This window comes from Mastigoproctus giganteus, chromosome 13 (assembly GCF_048544385.1).
Source record: "Mastigoproctus giganteus isolate SK-2022 chromosome 13, ASM4854438v1, whole genome shotgun sequence".
NCBI classification, from domain to species: Eukaryota; Metazoa; Arthropoda; class Arachnida; order Uropygi; family Thelyphonidae; genus Mastigoproctus; species Mastigoproctus giganteus.
This window is the reverse complement of record NC_143587.1, coordinates 100180084-100207665: the sequence shown is the minus strand read 5'-3', so window position 1 is coordinate 100207665 and position 27582 is coordinate 100180084. Positions and strand designations below refer to the sequence as shown.

At 38.7% G+C, this 27582-nt stretch overlaps 1 protein-coding gene across 1 annotated transcript in view; it reads left to right on the top strand.

Moving 5' to 3' along the window:
• LOC150076305 (transient receptor potential cation channel subfamily A member 1 homolog) overlaps window positions 1-27582 on the top strand; it is a 379883-nt gene that overhangs the window by 256173 nt on the left and 96128 nt on the right. Inside the window, exons 14-15 of the mRNA XM_090387313.1 lie at window positions 6758-6894; window positions 7906-8027. Coding sequence (XP_090243439.1) covers window positions 6758-6894; window positions 7906-8027 — 259 coding nt within the window. The remainder of the gene's footprint in view (window positions 1-6757; window positions 6895-7905; window positions 8028-27582) is intronic.

The window sequence follows — 27582 nt, the reverse complement described above, 5'->3', positions numbered from 1 at the left end:
ACAGACTGTCTGTGATTGCCCAAACTTCTGGCACTTAGCATTAGCATAGGCAATGAGGCAAGAAAGCAAGCTTATGCAGCATCAGCAAAAATAAAAAAAAACCCGCTCCCATTTCACACATTCCTGTTCGTTCCAAATAGTTGTCAAGATCAGCCTTCAATTTATTTAGGCTATCAACTTACTCAACAAAGGATGGAAGTCTGTTCCACCAACCAACTACCCGCTGGCTAAAGGCAAAATCCCGCACATCTATCCTACAACTGTCTTTCCTCAATTTAAATTTATGCCCTCTCAGGTGATTATTCTGAGCAAGAGGAAGAATCCCATCAGCACTGAGCATGCTCAAACTATTCAATGCTTTATACACCTCAATCAGATCACCTCGCAGGTGCCTGGTCTCCAGACACTGTAATTTGCAAAACTTAAGCCTTTCTTCGTAAGAGCAACCCTTGACAAGACACCATTAGCTACTCTTGCAGACCGCCTGCATTGCTCAGAAAACTTCATATCTGCCTGCACAATTACCTCCAGGACATTTTCATCCTGTACCACTGTCAGTGTAGTACCACAGAGTTGATACATTACTCTGGGGTTACTGCTTCCGATATGTAGTACTTTACATTTGTCAATGTTAAATTTCATTTGCCACCTCTCAGCCCATCTGCTCAAATTTTCTAGATCCTGTTGCAGCAGCGTACTGTTAGTGTCCTGAGCTTGATATACCATCATCAATATCATTTATAAATACAGAAAACAACAATGGACCCAACACTGAACCCTGAGGGACTCCACTAATAACACTAGTCCAAGAAGAGCAGTGTCCATTGATTACCACTTTCTGTCTTCTCCCACTCAACCATTCCTTTATCCATAGCAGCAATTTGCCTCCAATGCCATGCTGCTCCAATTTGTGCAGCAGTCTTCCATGTGCAACAGTATCAAAAGCCTTTCTCAGATCCAAATATATGATATCAAAGTTATTCCCTGCATCCAGTTCCTTTGTGATCACATCATAGTATCCAATCAAATTGGTTCGGCAAAAGTTTCCCTTAACAAAACCATGCTGTGTCCGACCTATAACTGAAGCCTTGTCTAGATGATCCTGCAGTGCTTCTTTAACCAGTGCCTCCATTAATTTTCCAGGAACAGAAGTTAAACTAAAGGTCTATAATTACTTGTGTCGCCCTTTAATCCTCCTTTGTGAATTGGGGTTAACATTTGCACATCTCCAGTCCATGGGTACCTCACCTGAATCCAAGAAAGCTCTCATAATTATGGCTAAGGGTTTGCTTACTTCCTTTACCGCCTCCTTTAATATAACTGGATGGATCCCATCCACCCCAGGTGCCTTTTTTTATGTTTATCTTCAACAATTGATCCTCCGCTTTCCTCTCAGTTATTACAAAATCATCTAGCTCACTCCCAGAGTTTAATTCACCCTCTGGCATTCCCCTCCCTGAATAACTCCTCTTGTGTGAATGTAGATGCAAAATACTCATTTAGTTTGTTAGCTACCTGAGCAGGATTATCAGTTGAACCATCAATATCCAGTGAACCAATCTGATTCATCCCTTTCCTTCTAGAGTTTACATAGGTAAAGAACTCTTTGTTGTTTTTCTTTGCACCCTTTGCCAAAGATTTCTCATAATCTGTCTTTGCCTGCCTAATCTCCTTTGTGACTTGGTTACAGACCAGCTTATATCTATCATATGCTTCCAATGTCACCCATTAATTTATATGTATCCCGTGCATTTTTCTTCTCTGCCATATGTCTCATTTGTTCATCTGACATCCATTTAGGCCTAAACCTTGAACGGTATTTCTTAATTGGTATGTAATGCCTAGTAGCTGACTCGACACTACACTGTCCAGCGATGTCAACTGGCTTCACTTCCTTGGATTTTGTGTTTGACTAATAGCATAACCCCTCCTCCCTTCCTATCCTTCCTGTACACATTGTACTCCCCAAATTCCAGTTCTGCATTCCTTATATCTGTGTGACACCAAGTCTCTGATATACCAACAATATCTGCCTTGATGTTTTGAGCAATACCTAAAATTCAAATTTATTTACCAAACTAGCATTCGTTTATACGCAAGTATACATGCACGTTCCTATTCTTAGCTACCCTAACACAACCCAATGTACCGCAATGACTCCCAGCAGTCTCTGAAATACCCTGCATCTTGTTTACTAGGCTGTTGCTCATTCCAATAGAAGCAGTGCAAGAATCACTTATATATCACCTCTGCAGTGGCTACTGTTAATCTATTAGTCCTTGTATCCCCCAAAGCTAGCAGTTTTCCGACCCACCTAACACTGCCTTGATAGAATCAGCAAATATTCTTGCACTCTTTCTCTTTAAGTGTATCTCCTGTTAACAAGCACAGACAAGGCTGAAAAAAATTCTACCCCTTGAACCATGCACAATCTCTCCAGGACCGAACTGATTGACAAAGCTCTCATGTTATACTCCCTCCTATCGTGTCTGGGCAGAATTGCAGACACTCTCAAATTCAACCCTAATTCACAGCATTTTTTCAACCATGACCTGTACTTGTTAAGTAATTCCACCGGTCTCCTACTCTTAATATCATTAATGCCAACGTGTACAACAATATTACTTTTTGTGTGCCCTTAAGAGATGATATCCACTCTACAATGTCATCACCCTTTGCCCCTGGCAGATGTACCCTGGTCCTGTTCTACCTTTTTACATACCATGTTCCCCGTTTCCCTGACAATAGAATCACCAACAACTACTAGTTTCTGTGGGACCAGCGCATTCTGCCTTGTGGATTTCCGCTGTGTTGCTTGACAATCAAGTGCAAGCTCTGCCTTTGATGTGGGCAGCTGAGAGCTTGACGGGCCCCTCAGTTTAAATTCTTTGAGAGCATCCACCCCGTCCTTCAAGCTCTCATATAGGCCCATAACAATGCTGAGTTGTGTCCTGATTTCCTCACACTCCTTACATCGCGCACACACAAAGACATTACCCTTGGCAATATCATGTCCCATACCTGTCTGCTCCACAAACATCAAGCAAGCAGCATGTTTTAAAAGGCTGTGATTCAGAGGGCAGATGCCCTCCTCAGTTCTCCCCTGAGCCACAGTACTCCCATTAGCTTGAGCCTTTTGCTTTGCTGCTCTGGTCTGAGTCATGATTTCGATTAAATTTCAATAAAATTTCTACCCTAAACTTGTATCCCAATGCAGTTATAACACTATATATCTATGTATATTTTATTCAGTATCAAGTGTTATCTCCGAGTTTCGTTATATGACTTCCGTATCAAGTTGTGTATTAATTAATAATCTTACATTTGTAAAATCTAAGTCGTTATATGTATTTAGTTAAAAAATACAATTTAATTTACACTGAAGTTTAACAAGATTAATAAATTTTACTGATTAATTGATAATATTATATACTATACTAAGCTAATGCTATCTAGTACGGGATATAATGTTGTATCATATAACAATGGCGGTAAGTTACGAATGGTAAATCTACAGGCACTTAAATATTAATTAACTTCCAAAATCTCACTGTCTCAATTCAGAATAAACTAGGGATCTTAAATAGGTCTATAAGCTACTTATAGAAAATAATTTAATATAACAATTAGTCAATAAAGCGGCTAAATATAGCTAAAAACTTTCCATTCAACAGAGCTGCAAAACTTGTAAAACACGCGGATTGGATACCCTTACCGATACTAAGTAATTACCTACAAAATCTCTATCTAAGTGGCGCCTCTGTAGCCAGGTAGGCAAGAGCAGTAGTGCGTAGCACATGCTCCTTGATTAGACCGGGGTTTGAGCCCATGACCACCAAATACGGAGGTACGGAGGATGTGGAAAGGTCAGCGAATGACCACTGCATATCCCCGGAGCAATATGGCCTTAGTTGCTTATGCACCTAAAAAAAAAAAAAAACCAAACCTCTAAGTTAAAATTTAAACTAAGTATCGTAACTAGGAATATAAAGCTACTCTATAAAATAAGTTAATATGCCAATTTAAGTTAATAAGACAGAAAAAACTTCTCTATTTTCCAGAGCTGTAAAAACTTCGCTTGCACAAGGCTACTCTCGTTCCCAAAAACCCACTTGTAGCAGTGTAATGGGTTTTGGATGCAAGGTTTAAAACAGCAGTTAAAGTAACCTGCTTTTATCATTGTTGGTGGCTTGGGATTGTCAAAATGAAGATTATGTTCCAAGTAAGAACTAGTGCGTTGTCCTTTGTTAGAATCCATCTTACATTGATCTGTGATTGCCCAAACTTCTGGCACTTGTAGTGTAATGGGTTTTTGGATGTAAGGTTTAACACGGCAGTTAAGGTAACCTGCTTTTATCATTGTTGGTGGTTTGGGATTGTCAAATGTGAGGATTATGTTCCGAGTAGGAACTAGTACATCGTCCTTCTTTGTTAGAATCCGCCTTACATTGATCACATCTTCATCTCGCAATTCTTGTTCAGTTCTTCATCTGACAGATCAATGAGGTCCCTATTCAGTGATGAAACCTCAATGAAATGGTGACAGGTTTTGCCAAAAATTTTTAGTTTTTGTAGTTGCTCAGACTGTTGGGCAGTGGCAACTTCAACTAGTAGGTTTCCTGATCTTAATCGATGCACTGTCTTGGGAGTTCCTATTGTGCTTTCTAGACATTTCTGCACTAAGAATGGAGATAGTTTTCCAATCGGTTGTTCTTGAGTGGAATGTATAATTAGAAAAGTTGCAGTTCAGATTCTGCTACGTCAGTCTTTTGTTGTTTTGCTGCGATAGAATCAGACTCCTCTTGTGTCTTTATCAGGGTTTCTTCTGTGCCCCCAGTGGTTTTCTGGGTTTTCAAAACTGCTTGCTCCATTTTGCCCTGGAAGGAAGACCTTTTCCTCTCCAGGTTACTGGCCCCACCACATGGAGGCAGGAGCAGTGCCACCTTTGTGACCAAGCAGTAGTGGGTTAGTTAGTTAATTAGTGACATTATTGTTAGTTTAACAATGTAAATAAAGAAGACGATTTTATTTATTCAATAACAGTGCAAATTCACTGACAAAGACACTTGATCACAAAATTGCTTGGCACCTGGGAACTGTGATATCTGAGCAAATTCTCCCTGAATGCAGCATATACACTGCAGAATTAGTATTAATAGAGACACATGATGCAAGAAGGCAAGCTTATACAGTATCAAACAAAAAAACCCCTTTCAATTTCACCAATCTATTCACTCCAAATGTTTGTTTAGTTCTGCCCTGAATTTATTTAAGATGTGAACTTTCACAGCAACAGGTGGAAGTTTGTTCCAGCAATCAAACCACCCGCTGGCTAAAGGCAAATTTCCACAGATCTATTCTAGAACTGTCTTTCCTCAATTTGAATTTATGTTCCCCTCAGGTGTGTAATCTGAGCAAGAGGAAGAATCCCATCAGCATCGATGCTTGCTCAAACCATTCAAGGCCTTATACACCTCAATCAGATCACCACACAGTTGCCTAATCTCCAGATGATACAATTTTCAGAATTTAAGCCTTTCTTGGTAAGAGTAATCCTTTGTTCCATTCACCAAACTTGTTGCCCTTCTCTGTACTCATTCCAACAGCTCTATATCCTTCCTAAAATGAGACCTCCAGACCCCTATGCAATGGTTAAGCCACATCTGGAATACAGCATGCAGGTTTGGAAACCTTGTTTTAGGAACAATATAGATCTGTTAGAAAGGATGAGATGAGCAACATTAATTGAGATATAAAATGATATACTTACCTGGAGAGACTGTGGTTTTGTGAATTGCAGTCTGTGGAAACTAGACATCTGTAGGGTGATCTAACTGAAGTGTATAAGGCTTTAAAAGGAGAAATGCTGGTGGTATCTTTCTGAGGGTGAAGCACACAGGAGAGCATATATTTAAACTGTAAAAAAGATGGCCTGCAGAACAGATGTGCAGAAATTTGTAATCAGCCAAAGAGTGATCCATTGTTAGAATAAACTTTCACATAGCATTGTGAAGGTAGGTAATTTGAATAAATTTAAATAAGATTTAGAAAAGTTATTGGAATCAATGAACAAATGATTTTTTTTTTTTTTTTTTTTTCTGGCTGGTGCTGCAAAATTCTTGCTCCCTTGCATCATATTGCCAATACTAACTAAAACAAAAGGAAAAACAAAAGTAATTGTTAATCAAGCCAACACTTCAACCATAGTTCTACAAGAGGAATTTATACTCACTAAGTTAACAGTTGAACATACAAATGTCACCCACTCCTGTTTACTCAAAGCACAAGTTGCTCCCCAGTGTCAAGATTGTGATGCTTTTAAAGTGGTAATATATAACTTATATCTTACAACTGTGAGATATAACTAATAAGATATAAATTATATATTTAACTGACAGCTAATTTAAAAAGCTGAACCTCCCTTTACTGAGCAATATTTGATAAAAAAAAAACTGAAATATAATTTGTGTCATTTCCCTTCTACATAAGTGTTGTAGTTTTAAAGTACAAATACAGGATAAACTTGGAAAATGTATGGCCAGATCTTAGGAACCAAATTCAACCAATATGAAATTATCTTCTCGAAGTCAAATTGAATCATTAATCTTGAATTGAATTTAATATGGAAGCTTTGCAAGCCCCATTTAAAAAAAAAAATAAAAAACTTAACAATTTAAAAGCATTTTCTCACAGTAAGTTTCTTTTTCTTTGAAAACTGTATGATCATGGCATACAGATTTATAAAACTTCCTTTCAGACAACACCACTTCATCTGGCTGCCAGAAAAGGTCATGTAGAAGTAGTTAAACTTCTTTTAAGATGGGGAGCCAATATAGCTCAGTTAGATGGAAATAATAACAACTGTTTGGAAATAGCTGTGGAAAATGGACACAGGTAAATAAATTTATTTCTTTTATTTTATTATATTTCTGATACTCTAAATTCAAATAACTTATATATAATACTCATTATATAATACTCAGAGCAACGTATCAACTCTGCGGTACTACACTAACAGTGGTGGAGAATGAAAAGGACCTGGGGGTAATTGTGCAGGCAGATATGAAGTTCTCTGAGCAGTGCAGACAAGCTGCAAGAGTAGCTCATGGTGTCTTGTCAATGATATACAGGAATTTTTCTAGCAGGGATAAGGAGGTGATTATTCCCTTGTATAAGGCAATGGTTAGGTCACATCTTGAGTACTGTATACAGGTCTGGAAGCCTCATTTCAAGAAAGATGTAGAGCTGCTGGAACGGGTACAGAGAAGGGCAACAAGATTAGTGAATGGAACAAAGGGTTGCTCTTAAGAAGAAAGGCTTAAGTTATGCAAATTACAGAGTCTGGAGACTAGGCACCGGCGAGGTGATCTGATAGAGGTGTATAAGGCTTTGAATGGTTTGAGCATGCTCAGTGCCAATGGGATTCTTCATCTTGCTCAGAATAATCAGCTCAGAGGGCATAAATTCAAATTGAGCAAGGAAGGACGGACGGATGTCGGATAGATGTGCGGAAATTTGCCTTTGGCCAGCGGGTGGTTGGTTGGTGGAACCGACTTCCATCACTTGTTGTTGAAGTTGATAGCCTAAACAAATTTAAGGCTCAAACTGGACAGGTATTTCGAGCGAACGGAGGGGTGAAATGGGAGTGGTTTTTTTTTTTTTTTTTTTTTTTTGGCTGATGCTGAATAAGCTTGCTTTCTTGCATCATATGCCTCTACTAATGCTAATACAACAACTCTCTATAAAGGGTAGTTTAAATGCATTAAGGAAATTTAGTTGCTATAAAAAAATAAAATTGAATTTTGGCATTTTATGTTAACATCTGCATAGTTGTGCTTTCTGGTAAACTCTAAATTAAGAAATTTACACGAATTTAATTGTTTATGAATATTTTCATTAATACAGAGATGTTGCCATGGTAATTCTAGAGAGTAAGCGATGGAAAGAAGTCTTACAGACAGAAACTGACAAAAATAAATTTGGAATCCATCAGACACCATTAAGGACTATAATAGATAAAATGCCAGGTATGAATTTTACTTTTAACTTTTTGTTAGTAACGATGGCTAATTTATGCTTTTTTTCCTACTTTTTCATTAATTTAAATTATGGAAGAAAGCGTATTTATTCCTTATTGTTTTTTCCCTAAGGTATTTTCCTGAAATAAATTAAATAAGCTTGACATAGCCGAATGGACCGGGGTTCAAGCCCGTGATTACTAAATACGATTAACATTTATACTGATTGATTTATTGTAAACTCCACTGACCTGGTTGTCGTGCCAGAGTATAAACAGGAACATTATATAATGTACAATTGTGGGAGCCCTAGGTCTTTTTTCAATCTTGTTCATCTTATAAGTGCTGTGAGCTTTATATGGTTGTGCACATTTATCTCATATTTCAATAGTTTTTTGTCCTTCGATTCAAAAGTAACTGCTTACAAGTTCATTAAAGACTACTGTGTAATCAAATTGAGTTATATAAGATACTGCTTACAGTTATATAAAAGCTTTTTGTATCAAATTGATTTATATAAACTGTTTTATACAAAAAGAAGTTTCATTTTGTTATTCTCGGTACATTACTAGTGGGTTCCCCCCACCAATATGTGTAGATAGAATTACAAATAATTTTAAATAGGCTTTGAACCTATAAAACTTCTTGTTCCTTTCCTAGGAATAAAATTCCAACTGTTGCACCAACTGATGTAACCTTTATCTTACATTTTAAAATAAAAATCAAAGTAGATCTATGGAAACTAAAGTATTCCTTAATGTATTTGTTCTCAAGATAATTAAAAATAGCTGAAAAACAAGACATTGGCAAGCATAAATAAAAGATGCCCAGAAAGTGATAGGTAGAGCTTGGAGCTTACCATAAAACAGCCATTATAAGGCAAGCTAAAACACACTGCTCTAGGGTTGTGATTTTTGAAATAGGTTGCTATAAATAAATTCCTGGGGAGATCACTGTACGTACTCTTCTTAAATTTGAACATTACTAAAATAAAAAAAATTTTATCAAAAAAGAGGAAGCTGTTTCATTTAATAAAAATTATGCATATTTGAAACCACTTTTTAGAAAACAGAGCTTGAGAGATATTATTTAGATGATAAATACTGAAATGTTCCCAGCATATATAAAGTAATAGTGTATTATCACCCAGTGAAGAGATCAGTATGTGCAATAGAGGGAAATCAGAATGAAAACAATGGTGATACAATGCCAGAAACTTTTGGGAAACAATCGAACATCCACTCTGGTGTTATGATACCTATTGGAAAACTATTGATTAAATACTTAATCTAGTTTATAAGATAAATTGTTAAACATTATTCATACTGGTGACATATTCGTTTCTCTTTTGTATACAAATTTGCCTCTAAATAAGTTATACCAGGTGCTAAGGGAATTTGTTGGCATGGCAACGTGTGTGAATTCTTGAGTTACACACCCACTTTCCTCAGCCTGTACTGTTAACTGTTGCTCCAGTTTATTGGCTGTTAATTATGAAGTTGAGAATTTCTCTGATCTGTCAGTGGAGTATAAATGTTAATAGTTACTACAGATTCTAACAACGCATACATATTTAACAATTGCCTATTAAGAAAATACTATAATAAGAAAACTAATAATATAAAATAATCAAAAAAAAAACAAATAACTTTATTTTATACATGCATATATAGTATATGACAGCATACAAATCCCATTATATATGCAAGCCAGGGGTACACATTAGAAAGAAAAAAAAGATTAAATATGGATAGAGAAAATATAAATATAAGCTAACACAAAATAATATGAATAAATACAAATATAAACTATAATTACACTAACATGAGTAAAATAATAGTGATTCCAGTTAGTCTCAAATCAAGTAGAGCCCACAACAAAAAACATCCATGAGGAACCCCTGCCTGGTGATTCAACATGAACACAGCATAAGTTTCCAGTGAGCCATTCCCGACATCCACAGCAAAAGATTTACAGTGTAAACATTTATTGTAACTTCCACTAATGATGGAACCAGACACATCCTTGTCAATGAGAATGGAACTAGGCAAATCACTCTTGGATGGGTGGCAGCACACCTGCAATCATGGATGCCAAAAATTACCATTAAAGAAAGCAAGCTTATACAGCATCAGCCAAAAAAAAAAAAAAAAAAAAAAAAAAAACCTCTTCCCATTTCACCCATCTGGTCACTCCACATATTTGTCTAGTTTGGCCTTAAATTTTAATTTATTTAAGCTATCAACTTCCACAACAGATGGAAGTCTGTTCCAGCAATCAACTATCCCGCTAGCTAAAGGCAAACTTCTGCATATTTATTCTACAACTGTCTTTCCTCAATTTGAATCTATGCCCCCATGAGTATTAGTGAGTATTATGACTATTATGAGTATTAGTGGTATTAGTAGTGGAAAATGAGGCACAAAAGCAAGCTTATACAGAATCAACAAAAGAAAAGACAGAAAAAGAAAAATCCTATTTCAAACATCCAACCCATCCAATAGATTATCTAGTTCTTCAATTTGCAGCATCTGAAAATTATGCCTAATTTTCAGATGCTGCAAATTGCAGAACTGAAGCCTTTCATGATAAGAGTACCCCCCCCCCCCCGTGTTCCACTCACCAATCTCATTTCCTTTCTCTGTATCCATTCCAGCAACTCCACATCCTTCCTAAAATGAGGCCTCCAGATCAGTATGCAGTACTCAATGTGCCTGTATGGCTGGACCACTGCCTTATGCAATGGGATAATCACATCCTTATCCCTACTAGCAAAATTCCTGTTTAACAATGACAAAACCCCATGAACTGTCCTGGAAGCCTGTCTGCACTGCTCAGAGAACATTATATCAGACTGCACAATTAAGAATATGCTGTTTTCATTTTCTACTACCACGAGTGTGGAAACCACACAGTTGATACATTACTCTGAGATTACTGTTACCCATATGCAGTACCATGCATTTTTCAATTACCATTTCTCAGCCCATCTGCCTAATTTTTCTAGATCTTGTGCAGCAGCATTCTTTCATTACTGTTGTTAAACCACCCGCCAAGTGCCTCCGTAGCCAGGTGGGAAGGAGCAGCAGTGCATAGCACATGCTTCTTGATTAGACCGGGGTTCGAGCCCGTCACCACCAAATACGGAGAATGTGAAAAGGTCAGAGAATGACCACCGCATATCCCGGAGCAATATGGCCTTAGTTGCTAATGCTCCAAATAACAAACAAACAAACAAACCACCCGCCAACCTTCATATCATCTGCAAACTTAGACATTAAGCCTGATTCACCAATAAGTGCAGAAAACAACAATGGGCCCAGCACCAAACTCAATGGGACTCCACTAATAGTATTAAACCACAAAGAGCAATGCCCATTGATAACTACCCTCTGTCTTCTCCCAACCGACCATCCCTTTATACATAGCATTAACTGTTACCTTTAATGCCACCTTGCACAGTAGTCTTTTATGTATAACAGTATCAAAAACTTTCCTTAAATCCAAGTATATGATATCAAAATTATTTTTTGCATCCAGTTCTTTTGTGACCACATCATAGTATCCAATCAAATTGGTCAGACAAGACTTTTGCTTAAACCCATGCTGTGTCTGAAGTATAAGTGTAGTCTTGTCTAAATGATCCTGCAGTGCTTCTTTAACCAGTGACTCTCATTTTCCCCGCAAGAGAAATGAAACCTTTGTGAATTGGGAATATATTTGCACATCTCCACTCCACGAGGATGCTCTCATAATTATGGCTAAGCGTTTGCTTACTTCCTTTGCTGTCCTGTGTCCCTTAATATAAGTGGATAGATCCCATCTACCCCAGGCACCTTTCTTATGTTTAACTTCAACAATATCTCCTCCACTTTGCTCTCAGTTATTACAAAATCATTTAGGCATTCCTGTTAGAATTTGATAAACTTCTGGCCTACAGTTCCGTACAGAATTCCTCATGAGTGAATGTAGATGCAAAATACTCATTCAGTTTGTCATCTACCTGAGCAGGATCACCTGTCATCAATGTAAAGTGGACCAATCTGATTCATCCCCTTCCTTCTAGAGTTTACCTAAGTAAATAAATTGTTGCTGTTTTTCTTTGCATCCATTTCCAAAAACTTCTCATAATCTGCCTTTGCTTGTCTAACCTCCTTTGTGACTTGATTACAGACTAGCTTATATCTACCATAGGCTTCTGTGTCACATGATAATTTAAAAGCATCCCGTGCATTTTTTTTCTCTGCCACGAGTTTCATTAGTTCATCTGATATCCAGTTAGGCCTAAACTTTGAACAGTATTTCTTGGTTGATATGAAAAGTCTAGTAGCTTCCAAGATTAATTCCTTGAATGCTTCCCTTTTAGAATTTGCTGTTGGTAACATCATCATTTGGTCCCACTGTATAGAATTTAAAAATTGTCTGAGACCACCATAGTCACCTCTATGAAAGCAAAAACCCTTCCCTTTACCCCTGATGGCAGTAACATCTTTAAAAATTATTATTCTTGTTTGCACCTATTTAAAATATATCTCTTATACTTATTTGAATTTTTAACACCTTGTATCTACCATATCTATCATAGTACAGTACAGTCTGATCACTGCCACCTAGTGGTTCCTTTATCTGTGGATTCTTAATGCATGAATAGTCATTGCTGATAATCAGATCAAGAGTAATACTTCCTCTGATTGCCCATCGAACTTGCTGCTGTAGAAAACAGTCATCCAAGAAATCCACAAAAATCTTGCTTGTGTGTGTGTGTGTGTGTGTGTGTGTGTGTGTGTGTGTGTGTGTGTGTGTGTGTGTGTGGCCAACCCACAAGTTCCAGTCAATATCTGGAAAGTTAAAAGACATTCTGATTTACTGGCCCACTGTTTCTCTGTACAGCTGTTCATTGTACTCATGAGAGTTATTAGGCCTATAACATACTACTACTCTCATTTTTGCTTTCCCAGTCTTACGTCATCACACCAAACTGACTCAACATTGCACTGTCCATCCATGTCAACTGGATGCACTGCCTTAAATTTTGTTACTTAACTAACAGAATGACCCCCCTCTCTTCCTATCCTGTCTATCCCTTCTGTACACATTATACTTCGCAAATTCAAATTCTGTTGAGATAACCGAGACAGCACGTCTCTGTTCTCTCAACATATCCGCCTTTGATGCCTTGACCAGCACTTCAAATTTGTCAAATTTATTTACTATACTCCTAGCACTAGTGTACATGCAAGTATACATGCCATGCACCTGTTCTTACTCTTAGTTACCCTAACACAGCCCATGTATTTACTTGTTCCATGTTGACTACCAGCAGGTCACGAAATCCCAAACACCTTGCTTTCCAAGCTGCTGTGCTCATTCAATAGAAGCAGTGCAAGAATCACTTTCACCTCTGCCTGCATCTGCTGTTAATCTATTAGTCTGTGAAACCCCAAAGATAGCAGTTTCCCGACCTGCCTAACACTGCCTCGATAACATCAGCAAATATTCTTGCACCCTTTCCATTTTTAATTGTATCCCATCCCTGTAGATGCAGTTCCTCCTGTTAACAACACAGCGGCAACCCCCAAGGCAGATTGCGCTGGTCCCAAAGGAACTAGTAGTTGTTGGTGACTCTATTGTCAGGGAAACAGGAAACATCCTTTGTAAAAAGGATAGATGGAACAGGACCAGGGTATGTCTGCCAGGGGCAAAGGTTGATGACGTTGTAGAGCAGATATCATCTTTTAGGGGCACAAAAGGTGATATAGTTGTACACGTTGGCACTAATGATATTAAGAGTAGGAGACCGGCAGACTTACTTAACAAATACAGGTCACTGATGGAAAAAAGCCGTGAATTAGGGTTGAATTTGAAAGTGTCTGCAATTCTGCCCAGACATGATAGGAGGGAGTATATGATGAGAGCCTTGTCAATCAATTCGGCCCTGGAAAGATTGTGCAAGGCTCAAGGGATAGAATTTTTTTCAGCCTGGACTGTACTTGTTAACAGGAGAGACTGCTTCTACAGGGATGGGATACACTTAAATAGAAAGGGTGCAAGAATATTTGCTGATGCTATCAAGGCAGTGTTGGGTGGGTCGGAAAACTGATAGCTTGGGGGGGATACAAGGACTAATAGTTTAACAGTAGCCGTAGGCAGAGGTGAAGGTGATTCTTGCACAACTTCTATTAGAATAAGTAGCAACCTGGAGTGAGGGGTGTTGGGGGTTTCAGGGACGGATGGCAGTCATCGTGAAACAGGTGGGTATATGGGATGTGTTAGAGTAATTAAGAATAAGAATAGGTGCATGTATACTTGCATGTATACCAATGCTAGAAGTATAGTAAATAAATCTGATGAATTTGAAGTGTTGGTCAAGACATCAAAGGCGGATATTTTTGGGATATCAGAGATGTGGTGTCACACAGATATAAGGAATCCCGAACTGGAATTTGGGGAGTACAATGTGTACAGAAAGGATACACAGGATAGGAAGGGAGGAGGTGTTATGCTGTTAATAAAGAAAAACATAAAATCAAAAGAAGTGCATCCAGTTGATATAGATGAACAGCGCACTGTTGAGTCAGTTTGGTGTGACATAAGCACTGCGAAAGCAAAAATTAGAGTAGGAGTGTGTTATAGGCCTAATGACTTGAATGGGTACAATGAACAATTGTACAGAGAAATAGTGGGCTAGTAAATCGGAATGTCTTATAATGGGGGATTTTAACTTCACAGATTTTGACTGGAACTTGTGGGTTGGGCACTCACACACTAGTCAGACTTTTGTGGATTTATTGGATGATTGTTTTCTGCAGCAGCATGTTCGAGAGGCAACCAGAGAAAGTAATACTCTTGATCTGGTTATCAGCAGTGATCATTCATGTATTAGGAATTTGCAGATAAAAGAACCACTAGGTGGCAGTGATCACAGTGTACTGACGTGGGATTTACTTAAAGATTTAATTACCATCAGGGGTAAAGGAAAGGGTTTTTGCTTCCGTAAAGGCGAGTACAGTGGTCTCCGACAGGTTTTAAATTCTGTACAGTGGGATCAACTGACGATGTTACCAACAGTAAATTCTAAGTGGGAAGCATTCAAGGAATTAATCGTGGAAGCTACTAAAAGTTTCATACCTATTAAGAAATATTGTTTAAGGTTTAGGCCTAAATGGTTGTCAAATGAACTAATGAGACTCGTAACAGAAAAGAAAAATGCATGGGGTGCATATAAATTATCAAGCGAGTCTATGGCAGATATAAGTTAATCTGTAATCAGGTCACAAAGGAGGTTCGGCAGGCGAAGGCAGATTACGAGAAATCCTTGGCAAAAGATGCTAAGAAAAACAGCAAGGATTTCTTTACTTATATAAACTCTAAAAGAAAGGGGATGAATCTGATTGGTCCACTTGACATCGATGGTTCGACTGTTGATGATCCTGCTCAGATAGCAAACAAACTGAATGAGTATTTTGCATCTACATTCACACGTGAGGAATTAAGGTTTGAAAATGGCAGAAGGTTATCAAATTGTAGCAAGATACTTAATGATTTTGTAATAACTGAGAGCAAAGTGGAAGAGAAATTGTTGAAGTTAAACATAAGAAAAGCACCTGGGGTGGATGGGATCTATCCAGTTATATTAAAGGAGGCAGCAAAGCAACTAAGCAAACCCTTAGCCATAATTATGAGAGCATCCTTGGACTCAGGGGAGGTTCCCACGGACTGGAGATGTGCAAATGTATCCCCAATTCACAAAGGGGGATCGAAGGGTGACACGAGTAATTACAGACCAGTTAGTTTAACTTCTGTTCCGGGTAAAATAATGGAGTCGCTGGTTAAAGATTCATTGCAGGATCATCTAGACAAGACTGCAGCAATAATTCAGACACAGCATGGGTTTGTTAAGGGAAAGTCTTGTCTGACAAATTTGATAGGATATTATGATGTGGTTACAAAGGAACTGGATGCGAAAAATAATTTTGATATCATATATTTGGATTTCAGGAAAGCTTTTGACACTGTTGCGCCTGGAAGACTATTGTACAAATTGGAGCAGAATGGTATTAAGGGTAAGTTGCTACAATGGATAAAAGGATGGTTAAGTGCTAGAAGACAGAGGGTGGTAATCAATGGGTGCTGCTCTTCTTGGACTAATGTTATTACTGGAGTCCCACGGGGTTTGGTGTTAGGTCCACTGTTGTTTTGTATATTTATCAATGATATTGATGGAGGTATATCAGGCTTAATATCGAAGTTTACAGATGATACAAAGGTTGGCAGGGTTGTTAATGACAGTAATGGCAGTGTGCTACTGCAACAGGATCTAGATAATTTGGGCATATGGGCTAAGAAGTGGCAACTGAAATTTAACCTTGACAAATGCAAAGTACTATATATGGGTAGATGTAACATATGGGTGGAAGTTACTTCTACATATGGGTAGAAGTAACCCCAGAGAAACGTACCAACTGTGTGGTACTACACTTAAGGTGGTAGAAAATGAAAAAGACCTGGGAGTAATTGTGCAGGCAGATATGAAGTTTTCTGAGCAATGCAGACAGGCTGCCAGGGCAGGTCATGGGGTTTTGTCAATGATATATAGGAATTTTGCTAGAAGGGAAAAGGAGGTGATTATCCCTCTGTATAAGGCAATGGTCAGGCCACGCCTTGAGTACTGCTTACAGGTCTGGAGGCCTCATTTTAGGAAGGATGTAGATTTACTTGAGCGTGTACAGAGAAGGGCAACAAGATTGGTGAGGGGAATGAAGGGATCCTCTTACCAAGAGAGGTTTAAGTTCTGCAAATTGCAGTGGCTGGAGACTAGGCACCTGCGCGATGATCTGATTGAGGTATATAAGGCCTTGAATGGGTTGAGCATGCTGAATTCTGATGGGATCCTTCCACTTGTTCATATTACGAACCTAAGGGGGCATAAATTCAAATTAAGAAAAGACAGATGTAGAATAGATGTGCAGAAATTTGCCTTTAGCCAGCGGGTGGTCAATTGCTGGAACAAACTTCCATCTGTCGTTGTGGAAGTTGATAGGTTGAATAAATTTAAGGAGGAACTGGACAGGCATTTGGAGGGAATGGTGTGATTTTTTTTTTTTTTTTTTCGCTGATGCTGCATAAGCTCATACATTTGCTTTCTTGCATCACATGCCACTACTACTACTACAAGCACAGACCACACTGAAAAAAAATTCTACCCCATGAGCCTTGCACAATCTCTCCAGGGATGAATTGATTAACAAGGTTCTCATAATATACTCCCTCTGTTGTGTCTGGGCAGAATTGCAGACACTTTTAAATTTAACCCTAATGCAATTTTTTTTTTCAACATTGACACGTACTTCTTAAGCAGATCTCCTACTCTTAATGTCATTAGTGTCAATGTGTACAACAGTATCACCTTTTGTGCCCTTAAAAGATGATATCTGCTGTGTAATATCATCTACTTTTGCACCTGGCAGACATACACTGGTCCTATTCCATCTATCCTTTTTGCTCAATATATTTCCTGTTATCCTAGCAATAGTCACCAACAATAATTAGCTCCTGTGGATCAGCACATTTTGCCTTGAAGATTGCTGCTGTGTTGTTGTTGTTATGGGGGTTTTGATGGTGCATAAACTGCTATGGCTATAATGCACCTATTCATTTATAATATAAGGAAATGAGAAATTTCCATAAAATCAAAAATTATTAAAAAGTCCAGTTTGCTTGAGGTAGTTGAAAAATTCTGAAATATTTGCCTTTTCACCAATGATATTGTCTTAAGTAATTGGTTTATCAAGATTTACCAGTGATAGCAGGGTTGAAGTTCTGCCTTGTCTATAGTAGGGGCAGGCAATGAGCATGTGTTTAACAGTCAGATTTATATAACAATGTAGACACTGTCATCTCCTGTGAGTAAATAAAGATGGGTCAGACGAGTATGACCTATTCTTGCCCTTGATAGGACTACTTCTTCTCATCTTGAGGTACAGACACTGAAACGCCAAATTTTCGGATCCTGTTTAAACTGCAAGAGTTTATTATTAGTTTGAGAGTGCCAGATTGTTGTCCATTTTGATAGGCATGCAGCATGAATGAACAGTGCATAATTGATGGTGGAACAGGGATATTGGTTAAATCTAAGGTGGTTGGATTTTTTCCAGCTTCGTCGTCAAGTTCATTGCCCAAAATACCAGAATGTGCTGGAATCCAACAGAAGGTGACTAGATGGTGGCATCTTTCAATCTGTAGTAACAAGTTTCTAATTTCATGAAGAATAGGGTGGACTTTATCTGAGGAATTACATAATGCAATGATTGAACTGAGGGAATCAGTGTAAATAACAGGTTTTAAAGAATAGTCAGAACATAGATTTTCTAAAGCTAATTTAATTGCATATAATTCAGCTGAGAAGATACTGAATTCAGAAGGAAGGGATACTGAAATAATGGTATTCCGAAACCCTGTGGCTGCTCCAACATTTGAATTAGATTTAGAACCATCTGTGTATATTGGAGAAAAATCAATATCTTTGAGTGAGAACAGCATGAAGTTGTCTGACATTTGAAGCTTGCAGAATATTTTTTCCCCATTGACAGAGGTAAGTGTCACAGGTCGGTATAGGAGGAGGAACTCATGGTGGTTGAGTACAGGTTGCTACCTGTTGTATGGAATTGATGGAAGCATTCCAAGCCTGCATCAGTTCACGAAGGTGAGGACCAGCTGATTTTACTATTCTAGGTTTATTTCTGTAGAGGTTTTCTAATGGTGGATTGAAAAGGTACGACTGAATGGGATGCGAGACACAACTTTGAATCTTGAAAGTGTACTTTAGCAATAGCGATTTCCTATGTAAAGATAGCAGGGACTCATGAGCATCATTGTAAAGCCTATGTGCTGGCAATGTTCTGAATACACCAAATGCAATCCTCAATGCACTGTGCTGAACTGGATCAAGCCAGCGTAGTGCACTCATTCTGGCAGAATCACAGATGAGAGCTCCATAATCAAGATGGTATCTGATTAATGCTGTATAATGAAGTAGGGTTAGTTAGTTAGTTATTTGGTTTTTAGGAGCATTAGCAACTAAGGCCATATTGCTCCGGGATATGCGGTCGTCATTCCCTGACCTTTCCACATCCTCCGTATTTGGTGGTGATGGGTTCGAACCCTGGTCTAATCAAGAAACATGTGGGAGGTACGATCTGAACCCCATGTTAGGGCAGATAGTGCTCTAAGTATGTTTATCTTTTTTAGACAAGCAGTGCATAATTTTTTAATGTGCTCTAAAAATTTAACTTGTTGTCCATGACTAATCCTAGAAATCTGATGTTATTAGTGACTGGGATGAAGATATTAGAGATTTGAAGGTCAGGATCCGGATGAAACTTGCATAGTCTACAAAAATGGATAGCAACTATTTTCTGCTGCGAAAGTCAATAGCCGTTGATGCTGGCCCATTGCTGTATTTTATTCAACGATAACTGCAGCTGCCGTTCAATAGATCTCATATTTTGGGAATGACAGGAGATGAAAAGCTCATCTGCATAAAGGTAAGTCTCTACAGTATTTGGAAGTTGTTTAGTGATAGAATCTATTCTAAAAGCAAACAGAGTGGCACTCAGTACTGATCCCTGTGGAACGCTTTCTTTCTGAATAACAGTTGCAGAAATGTTGGTATCGAACTTGAAATGATCTAGTATGTAGAAAACTCTGCTGTATACCATGCCGCCAAGTGGTATCAAAAGCCTTCTCTATATCTATTGAAACCATTACTAGATGTTTGTGTTTAATTGGATGTTGGACCATAAGATCCAAGCATGACCTTTTTTGACAAAAGCCATATCAATGATCCAGATGAGTCTAATATGGACAATTTTTTCTAGAATTTTGTGAGGCAGCTTGAGAGAGATATTGGTCTGTGGGGATTGGTTGGATCTTTTCCAGGCTTTAGGAATGCCAAAACAGTAGAATGATGCCAAGAAGCTGGATAAACATTTTCTAGAAAAATTTGGTTGTAAAAGACCAGAAGGAGGTGCAAGGCTTTGTCATCAAGATGTTGTATCATTGACATAATAGATCCCATCTGGTCTGGCAGCACCATTGTGGGTCGTTCCAATGGCATGCAAGAGTTCTAAATATTACAGAGGTTTGTTATATAGTAAAAGGATGGTAGTTTGAAAGTTAATAGAATGCTGTCCTGCTGTGTTGTTAATTCTTTGGAATGAGGGAGTATAAGCTGATGCCGCTGAGATTTCAGCAAAAGTGTTGTCCAAACCATTCGCGATATCTAAAGGACTAGATAGATCTTACCCATTACAGGAGAGGATTGGAGAAGGAAACTTACCAGAAAGCTGTCTAATTTTTTCCATGGTATTTTGGTGTCAATTTTTTTTTTAATGCTTGATGCAAAACGGGTCCAGGATCTTTTCTTGGCTTGCCTTTGTATGAAACATGCTTTTGCCTTTAATTTCTTATAATTAATGAGATTGGTTGTGGTTGGACAAAAATAAATCCAGGCTTTGTTTTTGGTTTTACTTGCATTGGTGCAATCCTCATTCCACCAGTAATTATAATGCTTTTGGCCCAGGGGATTTGATAGTGGTATTGTGTCTTTAGCCACATTTAGAAGACGCGACGTGATGTTATCTGTCACATAGTCAATAGACTGGAGTCAAATTTTTTCCTCATCAAGGGTGATTGATGACTGAAATTTTGTCCAATTTACACAGACAAATTTCCATTTTCTGCAGGGTTGAGTTGAAGGAATCTGTGCTATGAAAAAGTTGCATATTATTGGGAAATGGTCGCTGCCCATGAGATCATTTATTACGTACTACTCTACAGTTGGGAGCAGTACTGGAGAACAAATTGAGAGTTCTATTGCTGATGTGTGTCCAGTTGGGAGCTGTACATGTGTGGGTGCACCAGTATTAAAGAATAGCGAGATTTAGTCCTCTAAAAATCTTTCAATGAGTCGACCCTGCCTATCTAATTTAGTAGCACCCCATAAGGGGTGGTGCCCATTAAAGTCCCCTAATATACAGAGAGGTGGAAGTAACTGTATGAAGAAGCCTTCGAGATCTTTTAAACAGTAAATATGGTTTTGCGGTAGATATATTAAGACAAGTGTTATTGCAATATGTAGAGTTATACAAACAGCAACAGCTTCTATTTCCATTTGAAGTGGTATCTTCAAATGGAAATGGTGTTTAGTTGGGATCTTTGAATTTACTAGGATTGTCACACCATGGGAAGCATTAGCTGTATTCCGATCTCTTCGATAAAGGCAATAGTTCTTTATCGAAGGAGAAATTTGCGAGGTTAAGTACGTTTCCTGAGGACTAAGGGCAACTGGAGAATAATGATTAATTAGACCTTAGATATCTTCTGTATTGCAATGAAAGCCTTTGCAGTTCCATTGTAAAATGCAAGGCATTATTTCTGTTTAGTTGGAGCTGATTCTGACTGCTTTTCGAAGGTGACTGGTTTATGACATTCCAATTTTTGTTTGTCTTTTTTTAAGGAAAACTGGCCTACCAGTGTCCATTTCTTCTTGTTTGGCCTGTATTTCTAAAATAGGAACTTCCTGTATAGATGTGCCATCTGTGTCCACGGTAGCGTCCTGAATATTTTTCATAGCATTCGAGTTTGTTATACAGGATGTGGTAGCAATCACTGGAGGAGGAGATGCTGCTGGTATTGTCAGAGGAGTGTTATTTGCTTGGTCTGAGGCCTTGGATTGTTGCTTGTGTACACTTGATTGAGAGGACATTTCTAGCCCAATTTTTAGCTCTGAGAGGACATTTCTAGCCCAATCAGAAATTGATGTATTAGTAGGAAACTCAGATTTTACAAACAGAACATTATTAATTAATACATAACTTGATACGGAAGTTATATAATGAAACTTGGAGATAATACTCGATACTGAAATAAAAAAAAAAAAAAAATATATATATATATATATATATATATATATATATATACACACATATAGTATTATAACTGAATTGGGATATAAGTTTAGGGTTATAATTTTGTACTGAAATTGAATCGAAATCATGACCCAGACCAGAGCAGCAAAGCAAAATGCTCAAGCTAATGGGAGTGCTGTGGCTCAGGGGAGAGCTGAGGGGGGGCAATTGCCCTCTGAATCACAGCCTTTTAAAATGCACTGCTCATTTGATTTTTGGAGCAATCAGGAATGGGACATGATATTGCCAAGGGCAATATCAATGTAAGGGTTGCTCTTATGAAGGAATGCTTAAGTTTTGCAGATTACAGTGTCTGGAGACTAAGCACCTGCAAGGTGATCTGATCGAGGTGTATAAAGCCTCGAATGGTTTGAGCATGCTCAATGCTGATGGGATTCTTCCTCTTGCTCAGAATAATCACCTGAGAGAGCATAAATTCAAATTGAGGAAAGACAGTTGTAGGATAGATGTGCAGAAGTTTGCCTTTAGCCAGCGGGTAGTTGATTGGTGGAAGAGACTTCCACCTTTTGTTGTGGAAGTTGATAGCCTAAATAAATTAAGGCTGAGCTGGACAGGTATTTGGAACAAACAGAGGGATGAAATGGTTTTTTTTTCTTCCCCCCCCGGCTGATGCTGCATAAGCTTGCTTTCTTGCATCGTATGCCTCTACTAATACTAATGCTAACTGTGATATCAGTTTGAATGGAGACTCCTCCTCCTCCAGTGATTGCTGCTGGGATGTGGTAGCAATCACTGGAGGAGGAGATGCTGCTGGTACTGTCTGCTTGGTCTGAGGCCTTGGATTTTTGCTTGTGTACACTTGATTGTAGCTCTGAGAGAACATTTCTAGCCCAATCAGAAATTGATTTATTAATAGGAACTGTGATATCAGTTTGAACGGAGACTGCTTGATATTTTTTTTACAGCATTTGCACAGGTAATATTTTGGTTTATAGTTGGTGCAACTAGTTTTCTTGCTTCTTGGTAACTGACTTTGTTCTCAACCTTGATTTTTTTTTTTTCTCAGTTTTCCACTTTTCACATGTCTTGGAATATGCAGGATGGCACCTTTGCAATTTGGACAGGTCATTTTTGTAGCTGTACAGTTATTTTGTTTGTGGTCTGAGGACACACAGTTGGGGCAGACAGGAATTCGTCTACATACAGTTTGAGAATGGCCATACTTTTGTCATTTATAAATGACAAAAGTATGGCCATCTTAAAGGGTTGGGAATGTAGGGGCGAATATGACAAAATAAATAACCTGCTTTTACAGAGGAGGATAAGTTTGGCATATTGATAATAGTTGATTATCTTTTTTTAATCATTATTCTTTTTGCGTCAATTATGTTCTGTCTCTGCAGTGCTTAGGTTATTTCTTCCTCGGTGACATTTAGTAAATCCCAACTAGATATGACATGAGCTTAACGTTGTGTGAGGAGATATTTTCACGGGAAAGCCAGCAAAGCTTGTTAGTTGTAAAAGCTTTTCAGAATGTCTTTGGTTCTTGGTTTCTATTAGTAGTTCTCCTGATTGCAGTCTCTTCACCTTGTTGAGAGATCCTGCAATACCCTCCTGATAACCCCGGGGGCTCACATCTGGCGAGTATGGGCTTGGCATACCCAGGGTCCTGAGCTGGATATCATCATTCTTCTTTTTCTTGGTAATTCCCTTCTACTCCTCTCTCTCTCTCTCTCTCTCTCTCTCTCTCTCTCTCTCTCTCTCTCTCTCTCTCTCTCTCTCTCTCTCTCTCAGGGTAACTTGGGAATTTTTTTTCTGGTGCAGCATAAGCCTCAGGCTTCCTTGCACCATATGGCTATTAATAATAAATGTTTCTGAAAAAGGGAGACAATTTGGGTTGACTAATAAGTGAGTGGATTATTAAGAATGATGGGCAAGATTGCTCCATCCGATCAGTCTTTTCTCTTTGAATTTTCGTTCTCACTATCCCGATGGTCTGTGTTTGCTATGTTTGCTCCTTTTAGCCTTGGCAAGAGGACTTTTCTGCCAAGGTTTCTGGCCACATCACAGGGAAGCAGGAGCAATGCCGCTAGGAGACCAAGCAGTTAAAGTGTTAGTTGGTTAGTTAACTAGAAATATATGGATAAATAAAGAAAGGTGGGTTTCTTTTCTTTGTTCTAACTTATGGATTTTCAAATATAGAACAGTTTTAAAAATAAGATTGCTAAGAGAAAAGGAGGAGCTTATAAACAACTTTATTCGCTTTTGAAGAGCACTCTATAGATCGCAGAAATATCACTTGACCTCGAATTCGCTTGGCACTTGGGGCCCTGTTGTGTTGCCTGATGCCTAAGAGTAAGCTCTGGCATTGAGTTAGGCAGCTAAGAGCTTGATGGGCCCCCATTTTAAATCCTTTGAGGGCATGTGCCCTACACTTCAAACTCTCATTGATGCCCATCAGAATGCTGAGTTGGTGCCTAATACCTTCACACTCTTTGCATCTCTGCCACACAAAGACTGCAAACCTTTTACAAGTTTCAATTTTTTTTAAGCTGTGATGCATTGGAAGATCGCATCCTTCAGTTCTCCCTCAAGCCACAGCACCTCTGCTACTTTGTGCCCATTGCTTTGCTGCTCTAGTCTGGGGCATGATTTCTATTTAAATACAACTTAACTGATTAACAATGAAAATTAATAAGATTAACAAATTTAATTATTTAGCATTAGCATTAGTAGAGGCATATGATGCAAGAAAGCAAGCTTATTCAGCATCAGCCAAAAAAAAAAAAACACACACCACTCCCATTTCACCCCTCCGTTCGTTCGAAATACCTGTCCAGTTGAGCTTTAAATTTGTTTAGGCTATCAACTTCAACAACAAGTGATGGAAGTCGGTTCCAACAACCAACCACCCGCTGGCCAAAGGCAAATTTCCGCACATCTATCCGACATCCGTCCATCCTTCCTTGCTCAATTTGAATTTATGCCCTCTGAGCTGATTATTCTGAGCAAGATGAAGAATCCCATTGGCATTGAGCATGCTCAAACCATTCAAAGCCTTATACACCTCTATCAGATCACCTCTCCGGTGCCTAGTCTCCAGACTCTGTAATTTGCAAAACTTAAGCCTTTCTTCGTAAGAGCAACCCTTTGTTCCATTCACTAATCTTGTTGCCCTTCTCTGTACCCGTTCCAGCAGCTCCACATCCTTCCTGAAATGAGGCCTCCAGACCTGTATACAGTACTCAAGATGTGGCCTAACCATTGCCTTATACAAGGGAATAATCACCTCCTTATCCCTGCTAGAAAAATTCCTCTTTATCATTGACAAGACACCATGAGCTACTCTTGCAGCTCGTCTGCACTGCTCAGAGAACTTCATATCTGCCTGCACAATTATCCCCAGGTCCTTTTCATTCTCCACCACTGTCAGTGTAGTACCGCAGAGTTGATACGTTGCTCTGGGGTTACTGTTTCCCATATGTAGTACTTTACATTTGTCAATGTTAAACTTCATTTGCCACCTCTCAGCCCATCTGCTCAACCTTTCCAGATCCTGTTGCAGCAGCATAGCATCAGTAGTGTCCTTAACAACCCTCCCAACCTTTGTATCATCTGCAAACTTGGACATTAAACTTGATATCCCATCATCAATATCATTCATAAACATCGAAAACAACAACGGACCCAACACTGAACCCTGAGGAACTCCACTAATAACATTAGTCCACGTTGAGCAGTGTCCATTGATTACCACTCTGTCTTCTGCCACTCAACCATCCCCTTATCCATAGCAGCAATTTGCCTCCAATGCCACACTGCTCCAATTTGTGCAGCAGTCTTCCATGTGCAACAGTATCAAAAGCCCTTCTAAGATCCAAATATATAATATCAAAGTTATTCCCTGCATCCAGTTCTTTTGTGACTACATCATAGTATCCAATCAAATTGGTCAGGCAAGACCTGCCCTTAACAAAACCGTGCTGCGTCTGAGCTATAACTGAATTCTTGTCTAGATGATCCTGCAGTGCTTCTTTAACCAGTGCCTCCATTAATTTACCTGGAACAGAAGTTAAACTAACAGGTCTATAATTACTTGTGTCAGCCTTTGATCCTCCTTTGTGAATTGGGGTTACATTTGCACATCTCCAGTCTATGGGTACCTCCCCTGAGTCCAAAGAAGCTCTCATAATTATGGCTAGGGGCTTGCTTACTTCCTTTGCTGCCTCCTTTAATATAACTGGATAGATCCCATCCACCCCAGGTGCCTTTTTTATGTTTATCCTCAACAATCTCTCCTCCACTTTCCTCTCAGTTATTACAAAATCATCCAGCTCACTGCCAATGTTTACTTTACCTACATCATTCTCCTTCCTGAATAACTCCTCATGCGTGAATGTAGATGCAAAATACTCGTTTAAATTGTTAGCCACCTGAGCAGGATCCTCAACTGTTGAACCATCAATATCCAGTGGACCAATCTGATTCATCCCTTTCCTTCTTGAGTTTAAATATGTAAAGAACTCTTTTCTGTTTTTCTTTACATCCTTTGCCAAGGATTTTTCGTAGTCTGCCTTTGCCTGCCTAATCTCCTTTGTGACTTGGTTACAGACCAACTTATATCTATCATAGGCTTCCATGTCACCCATTAATTTGTATGTATCCCATGCATTTTTCTTCTCTGCCACATGTCTCATTAGTTCATCTGACAACCATTTAGGCCTAAACCTTGAACAATATTTCTTAGTTGGTATGTAAAGCCTGGTAGCCTCCAAGATTAGTTCCTTGAATGCCTCCCATTTTAAGTTTGCTGTTGGTAACATCATCAGTTGGTCCCACTGTATAGAATTTAAATACTGTCTCAGACCATCATAGTCGCCTTTACGAAAACAAAAACCCTTCCCTTTACCTCTGATGGTAGTTACCTCCTTGAGTAAATCCCACTTCAACACACTGTGATCACTGCCACCTAGTGGTTCATTTACCTGCAGATTCTTAATGCATGAAGAATCACTACTGATAATCAGATCAAGAGTATTGCTCCCTCTTGTTGCCTCACGAACGTGCTGATGTAGAAAACAATCATCCAATAAATCCACAAAAGCCTTGCTAGTGTGCGAGTGACCAACCCACAAATTCCAGTCAATATCTGGGAAATTAAAATCCCCCATTATAAGACTCTCTGATTTACTGGCCCACTCTATGTCCTTGTACAATATCTTATTATACTCATCAGAGTCATTAGGCCTATAGGACACTCCTACTCTCAATTTTGATTTCCCTATGCTTATGTCACACCAAACTGACTCGACACTGCCCTGTCCATCGATGTCAACTGGCTTCACTTCCTTGGACTTTATGTGTTTCTTAATTAATAGCATAACCCCTCCTCCCCTCCTGTCCTGTCTATCCTTTCTATACACATTGTATTCCCCAAATTCCAGTTCCGCATTACTTATATCTGTGTGACACCACGTCTCTGATATCCCAACAATATCTGCCTTTGATGTATTGAGCAATACCTCAAATTCATCAAATTTATTTACCAAACTCCTAGCATTGGTGTACACGCAGGTATACATGCACCTGTTTCTATTCTTAGCTACCCTAACACAACCCATGTGTTTACATGTACC